At 32.2% G+C, this 20,831-nt stretch overlaps 1 protein-coding gene across 1 annotated transcript in view; it reads right to left on the reverse strand.

The window, feature by feature from the left end:
* The window catches only part of LOC145283629 (FRAS1-related extracellular matrix protein 2-like), an 855,643-nt gene that overhangs the window by 97,834 nt on the left and 736,978 nt on the right, over window positions 1–20,831 (reverse strand). The window contains exon 7 of the mRNA XM_080132581.1: window positions 18,596–18,721. Within this exon, the coding sequence (XP_079988707.1) occupies window positions 18,596–18,721 (126 nt within the window). The remainder of the gene's footprint in view (window positions 1–18,595; window positions 18,722–20,831) is intronic.

The following is a 20,831-nucleotide window of genomic DNA, read 5'->3' on the forward strand; positions in this document are numbered from 1 at the left end:
TTTTCAGAGATCTCAACCCTTTTATAAGACGAAAGATAGTTAATATAAAAAGACAACCGATATAAGTAGAGGATTATTCTTACTAAATTTCATACGCTTAGGTTTAATAACCTTCAAGAAGTTGGCATTCACACAAACCGACACACAGACAGTCGCCTCTCGTCTTATAATAGATATTCATCCGTTTTTCCTTCTCAACTTTAGAATCAATTCGCCATTATTAGAACTTTATTTTCATGATCAATTTTTAGCGATATGTTTTTATGATCATTAGGAATGTTCAGCAACGTTTTATTTACCAAACAATTTTTTATCATTCGCCCAATTATAAATTTGTAATTATTATTTTTTTTTTTACTTTCCGCGATTCTGGACCTTTCTCGCAAATTATCAAACGCGATGTAGCTTACGACAACTGTAGCTACAGCAACAACAACAAACGTAAAAAGAAAAAAAATCATGATAAATGCACAGAACCATTAAATATGAAGTACTCGCAACAGCTTCAACAACAACAGCAACAAAATAGAATCCGATGGACAAACGTAGTAGACCAAATGTTAACCAAATTAGCCTTGAATTCCGAGGCAAAAAAAAAAAAAAAAAATAGAAAACAGGAAGAGAAATAACGATCAAGGTTAATTATGTTTGCTAGTCGGAAAAGAAGGGGAAAATGAGGAGTAGTACTAAGATCAAACAACCAATGGGTCAAAATCAGAACATCTAATATATAAAGTAAAGTTAGTTTCGTTCTTGTTTCTTTGGCATTGATTGTTTCCTCTCTACAAAATTCATATTTGATTTTGCTTCGTCATATTTTCTTGTGGTTCTTTTACAGCACCGATATAAGTGCTTCCCAGTGTAGGCAGATGTAGCACAATGCAAGAAGGCGGATCAAATCACCCTCCTAAGCGACATTCTAGTCAGATACAACAAAGTAGTCCAAAACGACTTTGTCGACATTTCCCGGTAGGTATGTGTTTTATAAACGGCAATGAACCAAATTCTCTTCTTAAGGAGGAGGTAATTCCTGGGAGGGCGCGCTTCATCGGATTGATCCGAACCCCATGTTATTTTGACAAAGAAGCGTCTGATGATTCAATTTACCACCCTATATTGCTAGAATACTGTAAATGTGAACCGAGCCTGTGTCCAGACTTTACGGACGCCGTGTAGATATCTTTGAATAGATTTTAAAAAGTAGTAAGTTGGACCATAAAAATTTAGAATAAAATATCATTTGTTCAAAACTCATAAAAAACAGACATACTTAAAAACAAAACAGAAAAGATACTTAAACTAGACTCTAAAACATAACTGATTAAAATATGCAATATCTGCATGTAGTGTATGCTTAGCAATAAAAATGTGATTTCAAACTTCAACATTTCAGACTGTCTTGGATGTGATAGTAGCGAAGTTGATACCAACGCGAACTAGTGATCTGAAGTACCAAATTCGAATACTGTCAGTTCCATTATTGCAATGGATATTGTCAACCTTCATGCGGTCTCTCCTAGAAGTTTTTGATTTTATATAGAATTTGGGAAACTAATGCCAGCAATAGGATCAAGTTGGTCAAAAAGTTGCACCATATCAATTACTTCCAGTTGTCTGATCTAGCTGAAATTTTGTAGGTGCAATAATTTATATCTCTACTGGTTATGTGGAAAATTACAGCTCTGAACTAATTGTGCTTTCTGTTTTACAGGTGTTTGAACTGAGGCAGGTGTGAAATGGAGACTGTTGAATGTCGAGCAGTGATCCGATTTTTGTATTTGAAAGGACGCACACCACAGGAGACTTTTGATGAAAGGAAAGAAACTTATGGTGACAATGCCTCATCATATGACCTTGTAAAACGCTGGCATCGTAAATTCAAACATGGCCGGAAGTCCGTGCAAACAGCTCCCAGACCTGGTCGCCTCCCTTCTGCCATTGATGAGGCATCTGTTCGTCAAGTTGAGGCTGCCATTTTGGAAGATCGGCGCATTACTATTCGCCAAATAGCCCAAGATGTCAAGATTAGTACAGGGTCTGTGGAAACGATCATTTATGACCATCTGCATATGCATAAGGTGTCTGCCAGATGAATTCCCAGCTTGCTCACACCATTCCAGAAGCGAGAACGCGTCGAGCGCTCGAGGATGAATTTGGAGATGTGCCAAGAAGATGAGTGAAACTTTTTCAAAAGACCGATTACACAGGATGAAACTTGAGTTCATCACTATGATCCAGAGACCAAAGCCAAGTCAATGCACTGGAAGCACTTGGACTCCCTACCTCCAAAGAAAGCAAGGTTGCAGCCCTCCGCTGGTAAGGTCATGCTCACAGTCTTTTTGGACCAGGATGGAGTAGTTATGACAGATTTCCTGGCAAAGGGTACCACAATTACAGGAGCCTATTATGCTTCACGTTTAAGGGAAGCTATCAAAATCAAGAAGCGGGGAAAGATCAGCAAAGGTACCCTCCTCCTACAGGACAACGCTACGGTCCACAGCTCGCATGTCGCCAGATCAGAAGCATAGGCGTGTAGTTATGAAATCCTGCCCCCTCCTCCCTACTCTCCTGACCTTGCACCCTCTGACTTTCACCTCTTCCCAGCCGTGAAGTTGTTTTTGAAAGGAAAGCTTTTCCCAGATGATGCAGTCTTGATTTCTGAAGTCACGTCGTGGGTTGAGGACCAACCTGGGATGTTCTACAAAAATCGGTCTCCAGAGCTGCATCAAACGATGGAAGAAATGCATAACTCTGGGTGGTTCCTATGTAGAGAAAGACTAATAACTATACCAATTTTCGTTGGTCTACTTCTATGGGAAGTAGCTCAGGGGCATTACTTATTGCACGCCCTCCTATATATATATATATATATATATATATATATATAGAGAGAGAGAGAGAGAGAGAGAGATAGAGGGGGTAAAATGTGGATTCTGAATGTACTTTCTGACAAAAATGGAAGAATTGCTGTTTTCTAGGTCAGAATCTATTCCAACTAACACTTATCGTTGGCAAGTATTTTACCCTGAGGTAGTTTTTTAAATTTATATTAAAATGTATATATATATATATATATATATATATATATATATATATATATATTTTAATATAAATTTTAAAAACTACTAAAAATTCATATTAAAATGTATATATATATATATATATATATATATACACATTTTAATATAAATTTTAAAAACTGTCATGGCTCTTGTGAGCTGCGATGTTGTTTGGCTGTGGAATTTATTATATACAATCTCTCACATTCTGAAAATCCTATCATATGTTGCTCGCTCGGTTAGCATTGCTGGATGGCATCGTCCTTTCGAGTTAAAACTCCTACTTGTGAGACATCAGCTTGGGGTTATTATCTGGTTGGATGACCGCGTCCCTTGTTGAGACGAAGTAGGTTCATTTCACAGTCGGATTTCGCCGCGGTTTGCTTGATCTGTGTTGGTTAATAGAAATTCTTGTGTGCAGGGCGTTTGCTCAGTTGGTAGAGTGCTTGTCTTACATGCAAGAGGCTCGGGTTTCGAATCCTGAGTTCGGATGTGTCTAACTGATGAGCCCAAATGAGGGCGAAACTCGAGTCTTGGACTTCCGGTACTTTGACTGTCATGGCTCTTGTGAGCTGCGACGTTGTTTGGCTGTAGAATTTATTATATATATATATATATATATATATATATATATATATATAGAGAGAGAGAGAGAGAGAGAGAGAGGGTAGTATGTGGATCCTGAATGTACTTTCAGCAGGCTCGTAAATCTCGATTTCCTTATTTTGTCCTTTAGTCCTCAAATTCAATGTGCGATATTTCTGACAAAAAGGGAAAATAGTTGTTTTCTTGGTCAAAATCAATTCCACCTAACACTTATTGTTGGCCAGTTTTTTTTTTGCCTTTAAGTAAGTAGTATTTCTTTTGTTAACTTCTTGCAACCAGTGGCTTATGCCTTGTTACGACTGCTTTCCATGAAATAAACAAAAGCTAACTTTCATTCATAATTAAATGAAGAGAAATATTTATTCAACAAACTGAACTTTCAATAACATTTTAAAAGAAACACATTAAAGAAATAAAGTCGTACCATGGTGCCTAATACAGATTTAGTCTATAAGCTTTAAAAATCATTTGCTAATACTATTTTAAAATCACATCTCAATGATAAAAGAAAAGCCTATTTAATGCAAAATATGTTTAATACAAATAATCAATTCAACATTTGTTTTAAATAAATAAAGAACTACTAATGAAAAAGGAAAATGTTCAACGTCGATAACATTTCAGAAAGATAACAAACATTTTATTTGTACTTGTGAGTCATCGCTTATCCAGGCTCGAAGATCACTCGAGGATAAGGGTTAATGGATGTAAGATAGTAGTATGTAAGGTGGTGTTAATTGAGTAAAATGTGATTATTTATGGGGACTACCCAACAAGAATTTGTTTTCATTGGATTTGAAGTCTGCTAGTTTGTATTCAGCTGGGAAGCAGACCAGTTGGGCAGCTTCGGGATAAAAGCTTTGTTCATAGAATCTGCGTTTAGATTTAGGCAGCGATAGAGAGTGAGGGAATCGTATATAATGGTTGTAGCTAGTCAAGTGATTTTGTGAAGTTTAGCAAGGGAGGCGCTGAGATTGGAGTCCAGTTGAGCACTTACCATTAAAATAAAGATGGAACACACAGGCTTGCAACGTCTCTTCTGTGGGAAAGAGGTTGCAGGGAAGAGAAAATGGGATGGCCTACTAAATTGAAGAATAGTTAACTAAAAACAATTTAGATGAAAAATGGGAAGGAAATGTTGTCTCCCTGTTTCTTCTTTCGTTTTTTTCTCGCTCACATGTCCCTATTCCGAATTAAAAGCAGTGGACTAATATCAATGGATTTTTTCTTTTTTATCAAGACGGATATAAACAATGTTTCTTTTTTAAACAGTTTAACCTATTTTAAACTGATATAAATTATTGCACAATAAAAACAATTTTTTTTTATTTAGAAATATTTAAGTAAAAATTCCATTCTTTAATTAATTACTAAATTAAAAAAAACAAAACATTCTATCAAATTTGAAGCTTGTCATGGATCTTTGCATGATGTTTTTACTTGATTAAATAAATCGAATAAGAAATATGACTTTTGTTTTAATTGAATTATTTTTACTGTGGAGTAATTTATAACAGTTTGAAATTGCTTAAACTTAAAACAAACATTGTTAATTAGCGTTTTAGTAAAAAAGTTAATTTGATTCCGGCTCACCGCTTCGAATTCGGAATAATGACATGTAAGTGAGAAAAAACAAAAGTAGAAACAGGGAGACAGCAAGTACATAAGAACCCTATTTTCTTACTTACATTTCGCGTTGTTCTTATTAAATTAAAACTAGGTTCACTTTTTTCTTATATATGAGGAAATAAATATTTCGCAAAGAAATGACAAAGTATTGAATTCTGGACTGCGCAGGATTGGGATAGCTAGCATTAAATACTTTCAATAAAAAAAAAGAAACAATATCTTTAAAAGAACAGAAAGTGAAAAGACATTTAATTTACATTCTACAAATAGACAAGTTCACAAATTCGTGAAATGACAGTGGCATCATATATTTATAAGGCACATACCAAGTGTGTGACAAATTTGTTTTCTTGTGTTTGGTCGAGATGGTGTGTGTGTGGTAGTGGTGGTGGGGGTTATAGAATTAGAGACTCTAACAAAGTTGTCACCAGCAAAGTTCACCGCAGAATGTCAGTGTGATTCGGCTAATAAGGGAAAACTAAAGACGGCAGTTTCACCGTGAAGGAAAGGGTAGCGGTAGAGACCTCGTTCGCCAATGACAAGCTGCCTGCGAGGAAAATGTAATTGTGGAGAGAGAGAGAGAGAGAGAGAGAGAGAGAGAGAGAGAGAGAGAGAGAGAGAGACGACGACGACGACGACGACAACGTCAGTTCTAAGTTTTAAGAGGATAATGACCATGAAATTGATGCAGTGTTTGGGAAAGGTAGAAAGAATTGTAGAATTAAGGAATTGTTAGAGGAATTTAGGATCAATGGAATGGTTCTGGGTGGATAGAAGTTTAGGGTAAGGATATTGGCTAGAGGGTTCCAGAATGTGGGGTGAAAGCGAAAGAGCGTGGGAGAGAGGAGATCGCGAGGGACGAGCAAATGTGCAAAGATATTGGGATAAGGGGAGAGAAATATGAGTAAATAAGCAATCTGAGATGCAATTTGCGAAAATAAGGATGATTTAATAAAATTAATATTGTTAGGGGAAAATTGAAACGTAGGCGTTGGGAGGGGGAAAGAAAGGAAGAAAAAACAAACGAAGTGACACAATATATATATATATATATATATAAATAAATTACTTAAAAGGGTAACACATATTTTTGGCAATGAAAAAGTGGTAAATAAGGGAATACAGAGGAGTAAGCGACAGAGAGAGAGAGAGAGAAAGAGAGAGGGAGGAGAGAAAGAAGAAAGAAAGAAAGAAAGAAAAAGAGAAAGAGAAACATCTCCAATCTCTTAATGGCCATTTTTAAATGTCACAAGGCCAAGAGGAGCGCCCAAGTGCCGTTCAGTATTTTGTTGAATTTTACGGCATATCAACTATCGTATTGTCATTTTATGACGAAATCGTACATGTTTTGTAAGCGATCGATTTTGTAGATTAATCTGAAGATATTTTTTTTTTTAAATACAGCATCTGGTTTTCCCAAAAGCTCAGGCTCAACTTGCTTAACTTCTCTGTTCTTATGGAAACATGTGTGTCAAGGCGATTATAGTCGTGTGTCTAGTGTTCAGTATTTTCCTAAATAAATAGATGATGAGAGGAGAGAGAGATAGAGAGAGAGAGAGAGAGAGAGAGAGAGAGAGAGAGAGAGAGAGAGAGAGAGAGAGAGAGAGAGAGAGAGAATGCGACCGAAGGATAAAAACTAACAAAAGAAAGAGAGAAATAGATAGAAAGATAACGACGAAAAGTAGAGCGAGAAAGAAAAATAGATAAAACAAAAAAGATAGGTATAGAGAGAGAATGAAAGATAAAAACAGAGAAATAGATAGATAAAAAGATAAATATATATATATATATATATATATATATAGATAGATAGATATATATATATATATATATAGAGAGAGAGAGAGAGAGAGAGAACGAAACAAAATAAGAGAGAAATACAAAAAGTGAAAAATTAAATAATGAATCAGAAAAATTTCTAATATTAGAAAATTATAAAGACAAAGCGAAGGAAGCGAAAAAAAAATAGAGAGATTACATTCATGGCCTCCATTTAGTTTGGAGAGACAATGGACACCCTCTGTAAAGGTAACAGCACGTGTAATTGTGAAGCAAACACTGCGCACTCACCAACCACACACATCCAGAATTGCTACTGCCAGATTCCAGTGACACGGAGTAGTGCAAGACGATTGAAAAAAATGCCAATTAAGCGGAGAGCATACAAGCACCTAGTATCCCCATAATTCCACCCATTTTAATACTGGCCAGGTTCAACGTTGCTTAACGTAAGTGATCTGATGAGGATGGCTGCATCAACATGAGTATGTCGTAAAGATTACGTTATAAAATGAAGAAAAATATGAATATAAAATACAGAAATAAATAAAGGAATAAGAAAACGTGAAAGAAAGGAAACAAAAGATTGAATAATGAAAAAATACTAATAGAAATGAAGAAAAATATGGAGTAAACGAAAAAAGTGAAAGCGAGAGAGATAGAGAGAGGAGGAAAGTGATAGACAGAGAGGAATCATGAAATGATTAAATGGGCATTATGAAACGGGGATAAATGAAGGTAACGAAATAGCAAGAAACAAAGAAAGAGAGAAAAATAATGAAAGCGAGAAATAGGCGGCAAGATGAAAAAAAAAAGATAATGAAAGAATAAAAATAAAGAAAAAATGTGAAGATCAGATCAGAGAGAAACATAATATAGACGAAAATGAAGAATAGGAAAAAATATATGGGGAAAAAAGAAGATGATAAATTGTATACATTAAAATATGGAAGAAGATGAAGACGAAGAAAAAGAATAGAGAAAGGGAAAAGAACATAGGCAATGAAAAAGAAAGGCATAAAAGGAAAGAATGAGGAAGGAAAAGAAAATATGAGATTAAGGATAAAATAAAAAGAGAAGAAAACGAAAAAGAAGACAAAGAAAAAGGAGGAGAAAAGGAAAAAAAGAAGACAAAGAACAAGAAAGCGGCAAACAAAATGATAATGATGATGATGATGAAGAAGATAAAGAAAAAGAAGAAAAATTAGAAGACGAAAACAAAAAGATACACAGCAACAAAAAGCTGAGATGACAAGAAAGCTATATTAACCAATTAAGGCGAAAAGGAAAAAAAAAAGACGATAAGGCTGAAGATATTTTCGAGTATAAAGAAAGACAATTACTGCAAAAATATCCCAAGGAAACGAAGAAGCGAGAGATATTGATAATGAAAGAAAGGATTGCAAGGAAGGTAGAATTCGAGCAGGTGGAGGGACGGTAGATCTCGGCGATGGAACAATCTGAGAGAAGAGTCAGACATCAAAGGAATACGCAAATTTCATTATTCCCTTTCTCTTACGTGCAAGAAAGATGGGCAACTCAATTAGTATCAATATCTTGAAACTGATAATAAGTTGAACACGAAAGTGGAAAAAAGAAACAAAGAAAACGTTTGGGGTAAAGGTAGAAGCTGTAGAAAATTATTAATGCAGTTATCATATTAATTTATTATTCATTAATATCATTGGCAACCAAAAATTTTAATATTAGGCAATATTTTAGTATCTTAGCTATTTAACATTTTACGAATATTTAAATATAGTAATGAATATGAATACTTTTATGCATATATATAATAACTGTTATTTATATGTACATATACATTAATTACTATTTTACGAATACATTTGGTTTTATATATATATATATATATATATATATATATATATATATATATATACTAATAAATATTTTAATGCCTATATAGCCATGGCTACTTTATGCATATATATAATAACTGTTATTTATATGTACATATACATCAATTACTATTTTACGAATACATTTGGTTGTTTTTATGGATATATATATATATATATATATATATATATATATATATATACTAATAAATAGTTTAATGCTTATATAGCCATGGCTACTTTATGCATTTATAATAACTGCTATTTATATGCATATATAGGGAGCTCCTTCAGTCGTTGACAGACTATGGCTACCCACGAAGAGGTGCCTGCTCGTGAAGTTTTTGTGTCAAGAGGTGCGCGATCTCCAATCACACCTCTCCTGAGTCGACACTATTAAATACCAGTGGCAAGTGAAGTGTTTGTACAGGACGACTGGAAACAAATGCCGAAATAAGCGGAGAGCAGGTACAGCGCCTATAATTCCCAAATGGTCACCTACCTGGTACTGACCAGGCTCAACGTTGTTTAACTTCGGTGATCTGTCGAGAACCGGTGTGTCAACGCGATTATGTGCGAAATATATACATTACTTGCTATTTTTATGAATATATATAATGGCTACTTTAATAGATATGTAGTACTAAATGTTTTAATGCATATATAGTAATAGCTATTGTATGCATATATCGTAATGCAGAATTAGGGATATAGAAAGAGACAAGTCGATATTTTTAATAAATATATATATGGAGAGAAATAGCTATTTTATGTGTATATGATAATACGCATTTTTATGTATATACATATATAGAGAGAAGAACAAGTGGCTATTTTAGTGAATATATATAGTAATATCAATTGTATGTTTATAAGAAAATGACTAGTTAGTATGCATATAATATACAATATTGTCTAATTTGTATGGAATATAAGAATGCCTATTTTTTGATATATAATATAAATAAATGTCTATTTTTCACAATAAATCACTATATAAATGAATAGTTATTTTAATGGATACATATAGTAATACCATATGTATGCCTATAATAAAATGACTACTTTATACACTAATGTATAATTTGTATGCAATATAATAATGCCTATACTGTTTGAATATATAAATATAGATAAATGTCTATTTTTCACAATAATCACTATATATATGAATAGTTATTTTTAGTGAATATATATATATATATATATAGTAATGTTTATTTGATACTTATGTAGCTATTTATGAATATATATTGTATGAATTGTTTTATTTATATAAACATTATTGTCTACATATGTGTGTACATGTTTTAGTTGCGATCCCATATGAAGTATTATTTTTTGCATTTAAGATTTTTGTTTTAACACTTATGTCATCATGAAAGAATAACACATATTATCAAAGATTGCCTACATAAATAGCTATTAGTACCGAGATATGTTGAAACTCATACACGTTATTATATTAGAAATATGCAACGAACGGAAAAGTATGTAAACTATGTAACAAGCGAATTCAGTTATTCAAGTAGCGGTAAGAGAACTTCGGACTGACTGAGTACCATAGTCTCTGACTTCCTATGTTGTAGTTGCAATTAATTGAGAAACTGTTGACGCAAATAAATATAAAAAGCGGTAGATCCGAATGCAAATAACAATTTTGTTTATAAAAAATATGTACTAGTAATTAACGTAACAGATGAAACAGATTTTAATGAGAAAGCTGTGTTGTTCAACAAAATGTCTCATTTTACTTCAAATGAAATATGAAACAATTATTTAAATTGATAAAAAATGGTGTAATTTCTTATAGTACATACGAATAATTTTCTTATAAGAACGCACACCTTATTTAACTTAATGCATATTCATTTGTCTAAACTAAACTAAATTATCGAAAGTTTTCAGAAAAAATCCAAGGACAAAAATCTGAATGAAGGGAAAAATCTTATGAAAGAAAACATTTTATATATAAAATTTGGTAAAAAATAAGAAACAAAATATAGTTTTTCTAATTTGGTTGTTTTGTTTTATAGCATCCCAATCCTTATTGCGTAATTTAATGCCAAATTCAGTAATCTTAAAAAAAAACTATTTATGCCTTAAATTCTTTATATATTCAAATATTTATTCATAATGTTTGGTTTAGTTGTTTTGTTTTGTGGCATATCAATATCATTTAATACCCAATCCAGTAATTTTTGCTTTTTATATCTCCAATTTTTTTATTTATAGTGTTTTGCTAGATTGTTTTGTAGAGGAAAATTGTTCTTTTTCGTTTTGACTTTGCAGAACATGATTGAGTTTTACAATGTGAAAGGAAAAAAAAACAATAACACCAATATTTGGTGAATTTTAGGTTACGAAATCAGTATCTTCAGGTAACCTGATCTGGTAGCAGCATGAAGAAAGTAGAAATAAATACAGAAGCTGATGTGAGTAAAAAAATCAATCTTAAAAACAGAAAAATGGTTGAATGAAAGAAAGAAGGAAAATATCGTCAAAATAAATTAAAAAAAGAAACATAGAAGGTCGACAAAAAGGCGAACTAAACAGAAAGAAAATGCAAATAAATATAACAAAATCTCGATGAAAAAAAAGAAAATAAATGGTGAAAGGAAGGAAAAAAGAAAAAATAAATTGAATCAAAACGAGAAAATGAAAAAAAAAAGACGAAAAATAAAATATAAAATAAAATATAAAATAAATAAAAAGAAAAGGAAATGAAATTAAAGAGAAAAATAACTCTAACTAAATAAATAGAAAAAGAGAAAACACAGAAATAAATTAAATATAAAATTAAAAAGAATTTTTAAAAATACAAATGGCGGATAAAAAATAAAGAAATACAATGATTGGGGGAAGTAACAAAAAACAAAGATGAAACCAGACAAAAAAGAAAACAAAATAAAAAAATTGCAAAAAAAAAAAAGAAAAATATTTTCAAAAAACGTAATAACTAAAAATGTTTTAAAAACAGATTCAGTAAAGCAATATATCTTAAGCAGATTCTGGACAGGCACTGCTCAAATAATTCATATATTAATACAACATTATCTGAGTTCAGGTCTTTCTTAGACACTTTAATTTATCAGCAACTCTTAATAATTTCTAAAAGCCTTCCCTTTTCCATTACATTATTTACTAAGATTCTGTATTTTCCATTTTTTATGCAATTCCTGCTCATCCAAATTTCTCTTTTTGTCACTATCTTCGCTTGTTTTCACACGAATGAAATGACTGCAAATATTAATCTGATAATTGCCCACGATCTGTTTCATCACGTTAAAACAGTGCAATGATTCGACCATGGCTATTCGAAGACAATGGCACCAAAGAAAATGAATTATGAGAATTCTTTCTTACAGTTCTTTCGTTTGCCACTTAATAAGAAACTTGCATTAAATTATCAGTTACACTTAAATGTATTTGCGCCCCTTCCAAAATATAATAAATAAATAAAAATTCTAAAAATCACTTCATCTACAGAAAAAAAAATGTGAATTATTACTTATTCCCGAGGGAAAAGAATTTGACATTTTTATTCTTTTAATTTAGAAATATTATTATATTATAAAAACAGGAAAAAACTTTGTTTTCATTTCATTTTCAATTTATAGGATGTAATTTGATTTAGACATAAATAACGTCAATTTTGATACGCTTGCAGAAACTGTAAATAAAGATTAAAAAATAGAACCTAAGAAATTGTTTTATTTTAAAGAAATTTGAAAGCATGAGCAAAAATAAATAAATAGATAAATAAATAAATAGATAAATAAAAAACAAAAACAAAAACAAAAAAAAAACTAATCCAAATAAGAACGGACCGGTCTACAATACATCCAATCCGTCTGATAAGCAAAGAAATAATATTTAAAACTTTAACATAGTACCTAATTGAGAAACTTGATCCCATGCTTGAAATGATTATTTCGTCAGTTAAATTTGAACATAAAAAACAAATAATGTTATATAATTTTTTTTTTATTAAATGATTAAAATCATTTTTTCTATGAGACGTTCATCAGTAAACAACTTATTCACAGAACCTTAAGGTGTTTTTATTTCTCTATAAATATACTATTTCAAATTTAATTGTGACATATCACACTTAAACGCAGCAAACCAAGAAAATCCTATTTTAAAACTAAACATGGCAGACGAACGAAAATGCTTATTTTAACGTAAGCATAATGGATCGAAAAATGTTTTCTCAAACTAAAAAGTACTAATCAACGAAAATTCCATTGTAAACATAAAATTGACGGCCAACAAAACATTTAATCATAGCAATCAAATGAAAATGCTATTTTAAATTTAAGCATGATAGACCAGCAAAAATGTTATTTCAAACTTAAGCGTGGTAGATCAGTGTAAATGCTATTTCAAACTTAGGCATCGCAAATCTACATAAATGCTATTTCAAACTTAAGCATAAAATACCACCGAATATTTTATTTCAAACTTAAACATGGCAGCCAACAAAGATACCATTCCAAACCTAATCATGACAGACCATTGAAAATTATCTTTAAAACTTAAGCAGAACAACCAAGAAAAATATTTCAAATTTAAGCAAGATGGTCATAATACTTCGAACTTAAATGTGACAACTGCCAAAATGTTATTTCAAACATAATAAACTATAAATTCTATTTTAGATTTAAACATGATCGACAAAAGAAATGCTGTTTCAAACTTAAGCTTGACAGAGCACGGAAAATGCTATTTCAGATTTAAGCATAACGGTCGATGAAAATGCTATTTTTAATATAATTAAGACGGCCACTATTGCAAACTTTAGCATAAAAGACCAATGGAAATGCTATTTCAAAAGTAAACATGACAGACCAGCGGAATGCTATTTTAAACTAAAACATGAAAGAACAGCAAAAATGGTATTTTAAGTTAAACATTACAGACCTAAGAAAACTGTTTCAAGATCACATAGTAAGAAAATTACATTTCAAACTTAGATATGACAGACCAACCGACTGACAAAGGTTTGACATATATATTGAATTCATTCAATCTAATGATGAAAATGTAATTTTAAATTGAAGTGTTACAGACTGATGACTGACAAAACCTCCCTTAACCATGCAAAAAAAATCAAAAGTAAATCATCTTAAGGGCAAGGGAAGCTACGGTGTGAATTGGATTGGATTTTTGAGTAATAAAAACAAAAAAAATTAAATATTAAAACTGATTTCTTTTTTTCCTTCCAATAAACTGTAACCATCTTAATATCCTCCTTACTCAAAAAGCAAATGACTAAACTCAATTAAAATTTATGACTAAATTAATCAATTATGAACGGATTATAATTGCTTTTTATTCCATTTAAATTTTCAGATGAGATTTCTTTAAGCGAAGTTATGAATGGTAAAGTATTACTCATGAGAAATTTGAAATCATTTACAAAACAATTTTAAAACAAAACAGAACATAATTACACATATTAAAAAAATGAATAAAAATAATACAAGTGAGATAATAATTCTTAATTTTAAAGGTTTCTCTTAATAAACAACATAGAATAAGTATACTAACGTTAAAGAAGTAATGTCATAAATTACATTCTTTGTTTGAAAGGATTTACTTTGAATAAAATCTTTCTAGTCATTATAAATATTTATCTATGGTGTTTAGAAATTGATTTAATTCGCTAATGAGTAAGGCCCTGACAACAGCATATTCTTTTCCTTGTTTTGATTCTCAGGTATATATCCATTGATATCTTATATGTTTTTATGCAAAGTGATGTGATTCTCGGTTGATTAATTGTGTCTAACTGTGTCGGATATATGCCCGAGAGTAAAAACAATGAAAAGAATATGCTGTTGTCATAGCCCTACTAATGAGTGTTGAAGGCGTGTTGCATGGAGAAAAATGGATTTGGAATGTAAGCTTAGATTTGCTGAGCTCAGAGAATGATTAAATCTGAACCATATAGGGAGAACATGAGACTTTTATAGCATAACCTCGTTGAAGGAATGGATAAGAGCGATTGGTTAGTTGATTATGAAAAGTTGAAGTAACAAATTAGTTCACAGTAGAAAGCAAAGTAAAACATACCAGGAAATGATAAGAATGAACGTGAGAGAAAGATGGATTAATAAACTGAAATCACTCCAGACAACGCATGCGGCCATTTGATGTAACTTGCTAACAAGATCAAAAGCTGATTTTCGCAAAGACAGGAGATGCCTATTAAACTTATTCTTGAAATAGGTAGGAAGAAAACGGCCAACAGGAAGAGAGCACCACAAGACTGCATTTCTCAGAAAGAACCTATAAGAATCAGAAACTATATTAGAATGAGGTATCAAAACAGCAGGATGATGAAGACAACTAGACCAACGAATCAAACGAGCTGGAACGAAAGAAACCAAAACGTGCACATATAACATTTTGATTATAGTTTTTTTTTTACATAAACGTCACCACTTATCAAGGCCGATAGGCCACTTAAGGATAAGGGTTAAAGAGTGTATAGTAGTCAAAAGGACAATATAGTAATCGATAGTAATGGAAGTTCGGTAAATTTGTTAACTTAAGTGGAACGGCTCATCAGAAATTTGTTCACGTTGGACTTGAAGACAACCATATTATAGAAAGCTGGAAAGCAGGAAAACGGAAGACAATTCCACAGGCGTGCAGTTCTAAGAAAGAAGCTTTGATCATGGAATCTATGTTTAGGTTTAGGTACAGATAAAGAGTGGGGAAAATTATTGATAATGTTTTCAGCTAGTCTAGTGTTTAAGTATTTCGGTATACGTAAAAAATCACCATATGTTGCTACAATAAATTTACTGTTTCAATCTAAAAAATTTATCAGGCGACAAAAGCCTCTGCTCTTCATGAATGCTAGTATTAAAAAAAGACTGGCTATCATAAGAACGAAGGCTTCTGTCGCTTGATAATATCTTATAAGATTGCAAATTTATTTTAGCGACATATGGTAATTTTGTTTACCTAAACTGAATTGAGAAACAATCTCGTTAAATCCAATGATTTTTACTTTTGGATATCTTTACCGGGAATATATATATGATTATCACCATATATATTAAAATGACTGCAGAAATTCCCCTCCCGATCAAATTATCATAGGTTTGCAACAACAGATGTCTCATACAAATTCAATACATTTAGGCTATTAGCCACTATCTTATGTAAGTTTCAAACACCTTTGCAGACACATTCAATCGTAGTAATAAAATACTACATTACTCCCAAGGAGCAACACCATCACAATCGCAACATCGCCAGAAGAAGGGGTACCTATTTTCTCCTCTAAATTTAGTGCTACCACCGCCACGATTGACACCGGGAAGAAGTCTACACGTTCCACTGATACTACGCTTACACCGCTCGTGACTGGTTATTACATATACAGATATACCATTAACTTTCCCGTAGTAAAATCGAAAAATAATAAAGTCTCTGTCAGGAAAGTCCACTGCCTCTGATTGGTTGTCCGCTAATTCTCTTATTCCGGAATTAGATCATTCTAAACGAACACTTCAAAACATTACAATATGGCGTCGCTAGGATAATTATTGATTCGCACGGCATCAATTAGAGTTAATACACATTTTATTTCCAACATATAACAACAGCGAACGATTATTCCACCCCTTTTATGTGTCTAATGACTGTTTAGCTTCTCTGATAAGACTAACGCACACACAAACGTATATATTAGTATTAAATATATTTTCTACATTCTCCTTTCTTTCTTTTTTCTTTCTGTTCGTCGTAGTCATATGTAAATCACATACTAGTACTTGTTGACCGATATTATATCAGTCGAGGTTTAATGAATAATGTTTGCTTATTTTCCCCTTTACGCATCTAATTGCAAACATTAACTGGTACAAATCCCATTTTTTCGTGAATCTCGCTAGGCAACGCCCGGCAACGCCCGGCGAACAACGAAAACCGCCGGATTATATCGAACTAACGGAAGCCAATACAAAACGAACAAAACAGAAAGAAAATAAAACAAACAACTTACCGTAATAAATTAATAAATTTTACTGTTTATTTATTTATTTTATTGGCAACTGTTTTTTTCTGTTTTTTTTTTATAAATTTGATTTTTAATTTTAAAAATAATTTTTGTTTCTTTAAATTAGTGAAGAAATATATTTTTTCGTATGAGGAGTTATTTTATTATTTTTCGACGTAGTAACCCTAAAAATGATAATCTAGTTTCTTTTTTGCCGAATACGTTTAAATGGCCTTTTAAAAGGTACTTTTTTACGGCCTAACCCTAGCGTAGTATAAACACACGCAACCTCCCTATGTTAAGAACGGCTTTTGGAATAAACACCTCCAACCTCCCCATGTTAAGAACGGCTTTCGGGGTTGGAGTTTTCATTTCGAACACCGTTCCTAACATGGAGATATTGGGGTGCGCATACTACACTGGATTAGGTCGTAAAAATAGCCTCTTTCCTTTTTTTTTTTTCCAATTTTTGACCGTTTACTCACTCACTCGCGTCTTTTTTTTGCTCAATCGGTATAATTAAGCGGTTTCGTCGTTCGACGGGCGTTGCCGAGCGAGACCCACGGAAAAAGGGATTTAAAAAGAAAGTACCCGTTAGTAATTTATTAGGATAAACCTTCTTTACTCATTCTGATCGCTTACAAGCGGAGGACGATGTTTGCACAAAACATATATGGCGCAGTTTGCTGATTAATGTTCACTTATTGAAGTCTTAATAATCGCTCAAAATGATAAAATTTATATACTGGAACCCGTACAATTTTACTACGGTGAGCACTAACAAAAGATTTTGGTTTAAGAATGTAAAATATGTACAAAATACCGACACGTCACTAGCCTCCCATCCCAAAACAGCCTAACCAAAAAAAAAAAAAAAAAAAAATTCTTTTGCAGGTACCAACATTTTATTATCGATTTTTGAGCGATGATCAAGACTTTAATGATGCTATCCCTTCTTTTTTTTTTTACATTTTTTTTTATTCCTGTTGACAAATTTAATTTTATATTCTTGACCGATTACCTAGGCTTCAAAGCTGTGACTTATCATGTCGGCATTTTCTTTTCAGAACTGATTAAACGCTTTCACATAAGTTGAAACACAAAAAAAAAACTATTATGCAGGTAGGTTTCAACGTACATTTTATTGGCTATGGAGACACTGATTTGTTATATATTTGTTTTTATACCACTTTTAGTTTCTGTAGAAGAAGGCAGTTATCTAATTTCTTCTTTTCGCTCAAACCATCACCAATCGCCAGTAACTAAGAGTGCTGACAATCACAGACAGTGGCTTCCACTGACAATGCCAGACAGTGGAAGCCAGATTATTTCATTTGGGCCACGGCTGCCAGTGTCCGCTATTTTCCAAGGACGGCGGTGGCCACCAACTACAACCGTAGTTTAATTGGTTTTCGAGAGGGGGGTTCTTTTACGATTCTGTTCTATGTATATCTGTCATGCTTACACCGGACAACGCCGGTTAACGGGTCCTGCTGGTTTATAATAAGTCTGATTATAGTCTGCATTAAGCCTTAAGGAACATTTTAATTGCGGGGAGAGTAGATAGTCTGTTCTCATGGCAGAATTTCCGATCCATCTCTGAATAATCTCATGAATTTTGAAAAGTACTATGCTTCACTTACCTGGTGTCGTGTGACAAATGACCATCAACTCTTGAGATATATCACCTGTTCGATGAATTGGAATCTGAACTTCCCCAATCGTTTCAGGAACCCTGTATTCTGCCTCAGGAATGAAAATTGTAGATTCTGAAAATAAGAAAGAAAATAAATTTAGAGCAATCAACAAGAAACAAAAACATCTATTTTTCTTCCCTCCCTCCTCTATCTACGTCTCTCTTTCTCTCACTTACTGTCTCAGCATAACAATTTTTGGTGATATTGGCCTCTTGTAAATGACTCCTCTACAAGCAAAATATACGGACGTTTCGGATCCCATAGTATGAATCTCTATCGTCAGTCTGCCTATCCAATTTTTTTTCAATGGCAATGTAAAACTAAAATTCATACCAATTGATAGGGAAAAAACAAATAAGACTAAAATGCTCCTCATTGTTGCATTACCTAATGTAGTTCTAGAAAGAGTTCTGAAAAATACCAGGGACACCAATGCCAACAACAAAATCTTCTGATCCATATGATGATGATGATGATGATGATGATGATGATCATGATGATGATGATGATTTCATGCAAATGCTTATACAGAAGGTTAGAATTATTTGCTGCTAATCTTATCGATCTTCTACGTTTAGGAATTTGTTTCCTAAAACAAATTCCTTAGAAAATAAGTCACCATTTGGCAGGAAAGATAGGAAAGGGGGAACGAGACAAGATGGATGACACACTGGAATCTGTTTGTTTGCAAGTTCAAACACAACGCCAAAAGTACACAGCTGATTTGATCTTTTTCCTTTGCATCAATATGTTTAGCGTTTGACGAAAACCTAATTGTAAGTTTAAATCACATTCCCGTCTATCTTTGTTTAAAAATAATTGATCTTATCAAAATGTAAAAGTGTCTTGAAGTTTAATGCAATTCTGAAATGGATGCGTGTAAAATGAAAAAAAAAAATGTCAGCGAAGATAAAAGTACAAAATATTTAACACTTGAGAACTTATATCCTCTCCCCCCCCTCAAATAAAAGACACATAATTTATATGAAATCCAATGGACTGAAATTCTCTACTTAACGCGACTAATTTTAACATGTGGAAATTATTTGTCAGATTTTTAAACGTTGTAAACATAAAATAGTTAGCACTCTATGGCAGAATTTGCTCAGTTTTAACATATGGAAACAATTTATAAGATTCTTAACTGGCATCACAATTTTTGAAATTGTTTTCATACGTTAAAACTGAGTTCGATAAAGAATTTCATTCTAATACGTTTTATATAAATTATATATTTTTGTTTTGGTTTATGAGTTCTCGATTGTTTACTATTCTGCATTTTCACCTAAAGAACCTTTTCCATTTTTTTACAAATCTCTTATGACCCCCCCCTATATATATATATATATATATATATATATATATATATATATATATATATGTATATATATATATATATTAATGAAATTATTAGATTACTTCATTTGTATAAGCCTGTGCATTTGTTGAGCCTTAGCTGCTACTAAATTAGGCTGTCTGAAGATATCGGCTTCCTAACTTAAATGTGTCAAACGTTGATGTTATTGTTCTTTTTCTTTTCGCTTTGCGAAACCCAATCATGTTTTGCAAAGCCAAAAATATTTTTCCTCTACAAAACAACCAAACTTAACACCATGAACAAATATTTGAAAATAACAAGAACTTGAAGCATCCTTTGGTAAAAATGATTGAATTATAAAAATGGCGACATGCTGAAAAACAAAACAGCTAAACTAAACACCATGAATAAATATTTGAAAATATTAAAAAACTTGAAGCATAAAACCTTTCTTTTTTTCTACCAAATTACCGTATTTCTGCATTAAATAATGCGAAACTGATTAATACACCATAAAACAAAACAACCCAACCAAACATCACGAATATATATTTGAAGATATAAAGAACTTGAAACGGAAAAAGTTTTTTCCATATTACTAAATCAAGCATTAAATAACCCGAAAAGGTTTGATATGCTGTAAAACAACTAAACCATACAGACCAATTTCCCATGTCAACATAGCTTTGATAATTATAGAGAATAATTAGAGGACCTTAAGTTTACATTCCGTAGCTTAAAAACTCTCACTCACCCTATTTTGCCTTTCAGTTCTCACATTTCACGAGTGCTGTTTCTGACAAAGGGAGAATAACTGCTGTTTACTATCTTTGAAGTTATAGATATGTGGAGATACACTCACAT

This window comes from Euprymna scolopes, chromosome 8 (assembly GCF_053919585.1).
Source record: "Euprymna scolopes isolate OS-2025 chromosome 8, ASM5391958v1, whole genome shotgun sequence".
Taxonomy (NCBI): Eukaryota; Metazoa; Mollusca; class Cephalopoda; order Sepiida; family Sepiolidae; genus Euprymna; species Euprymna scolopes.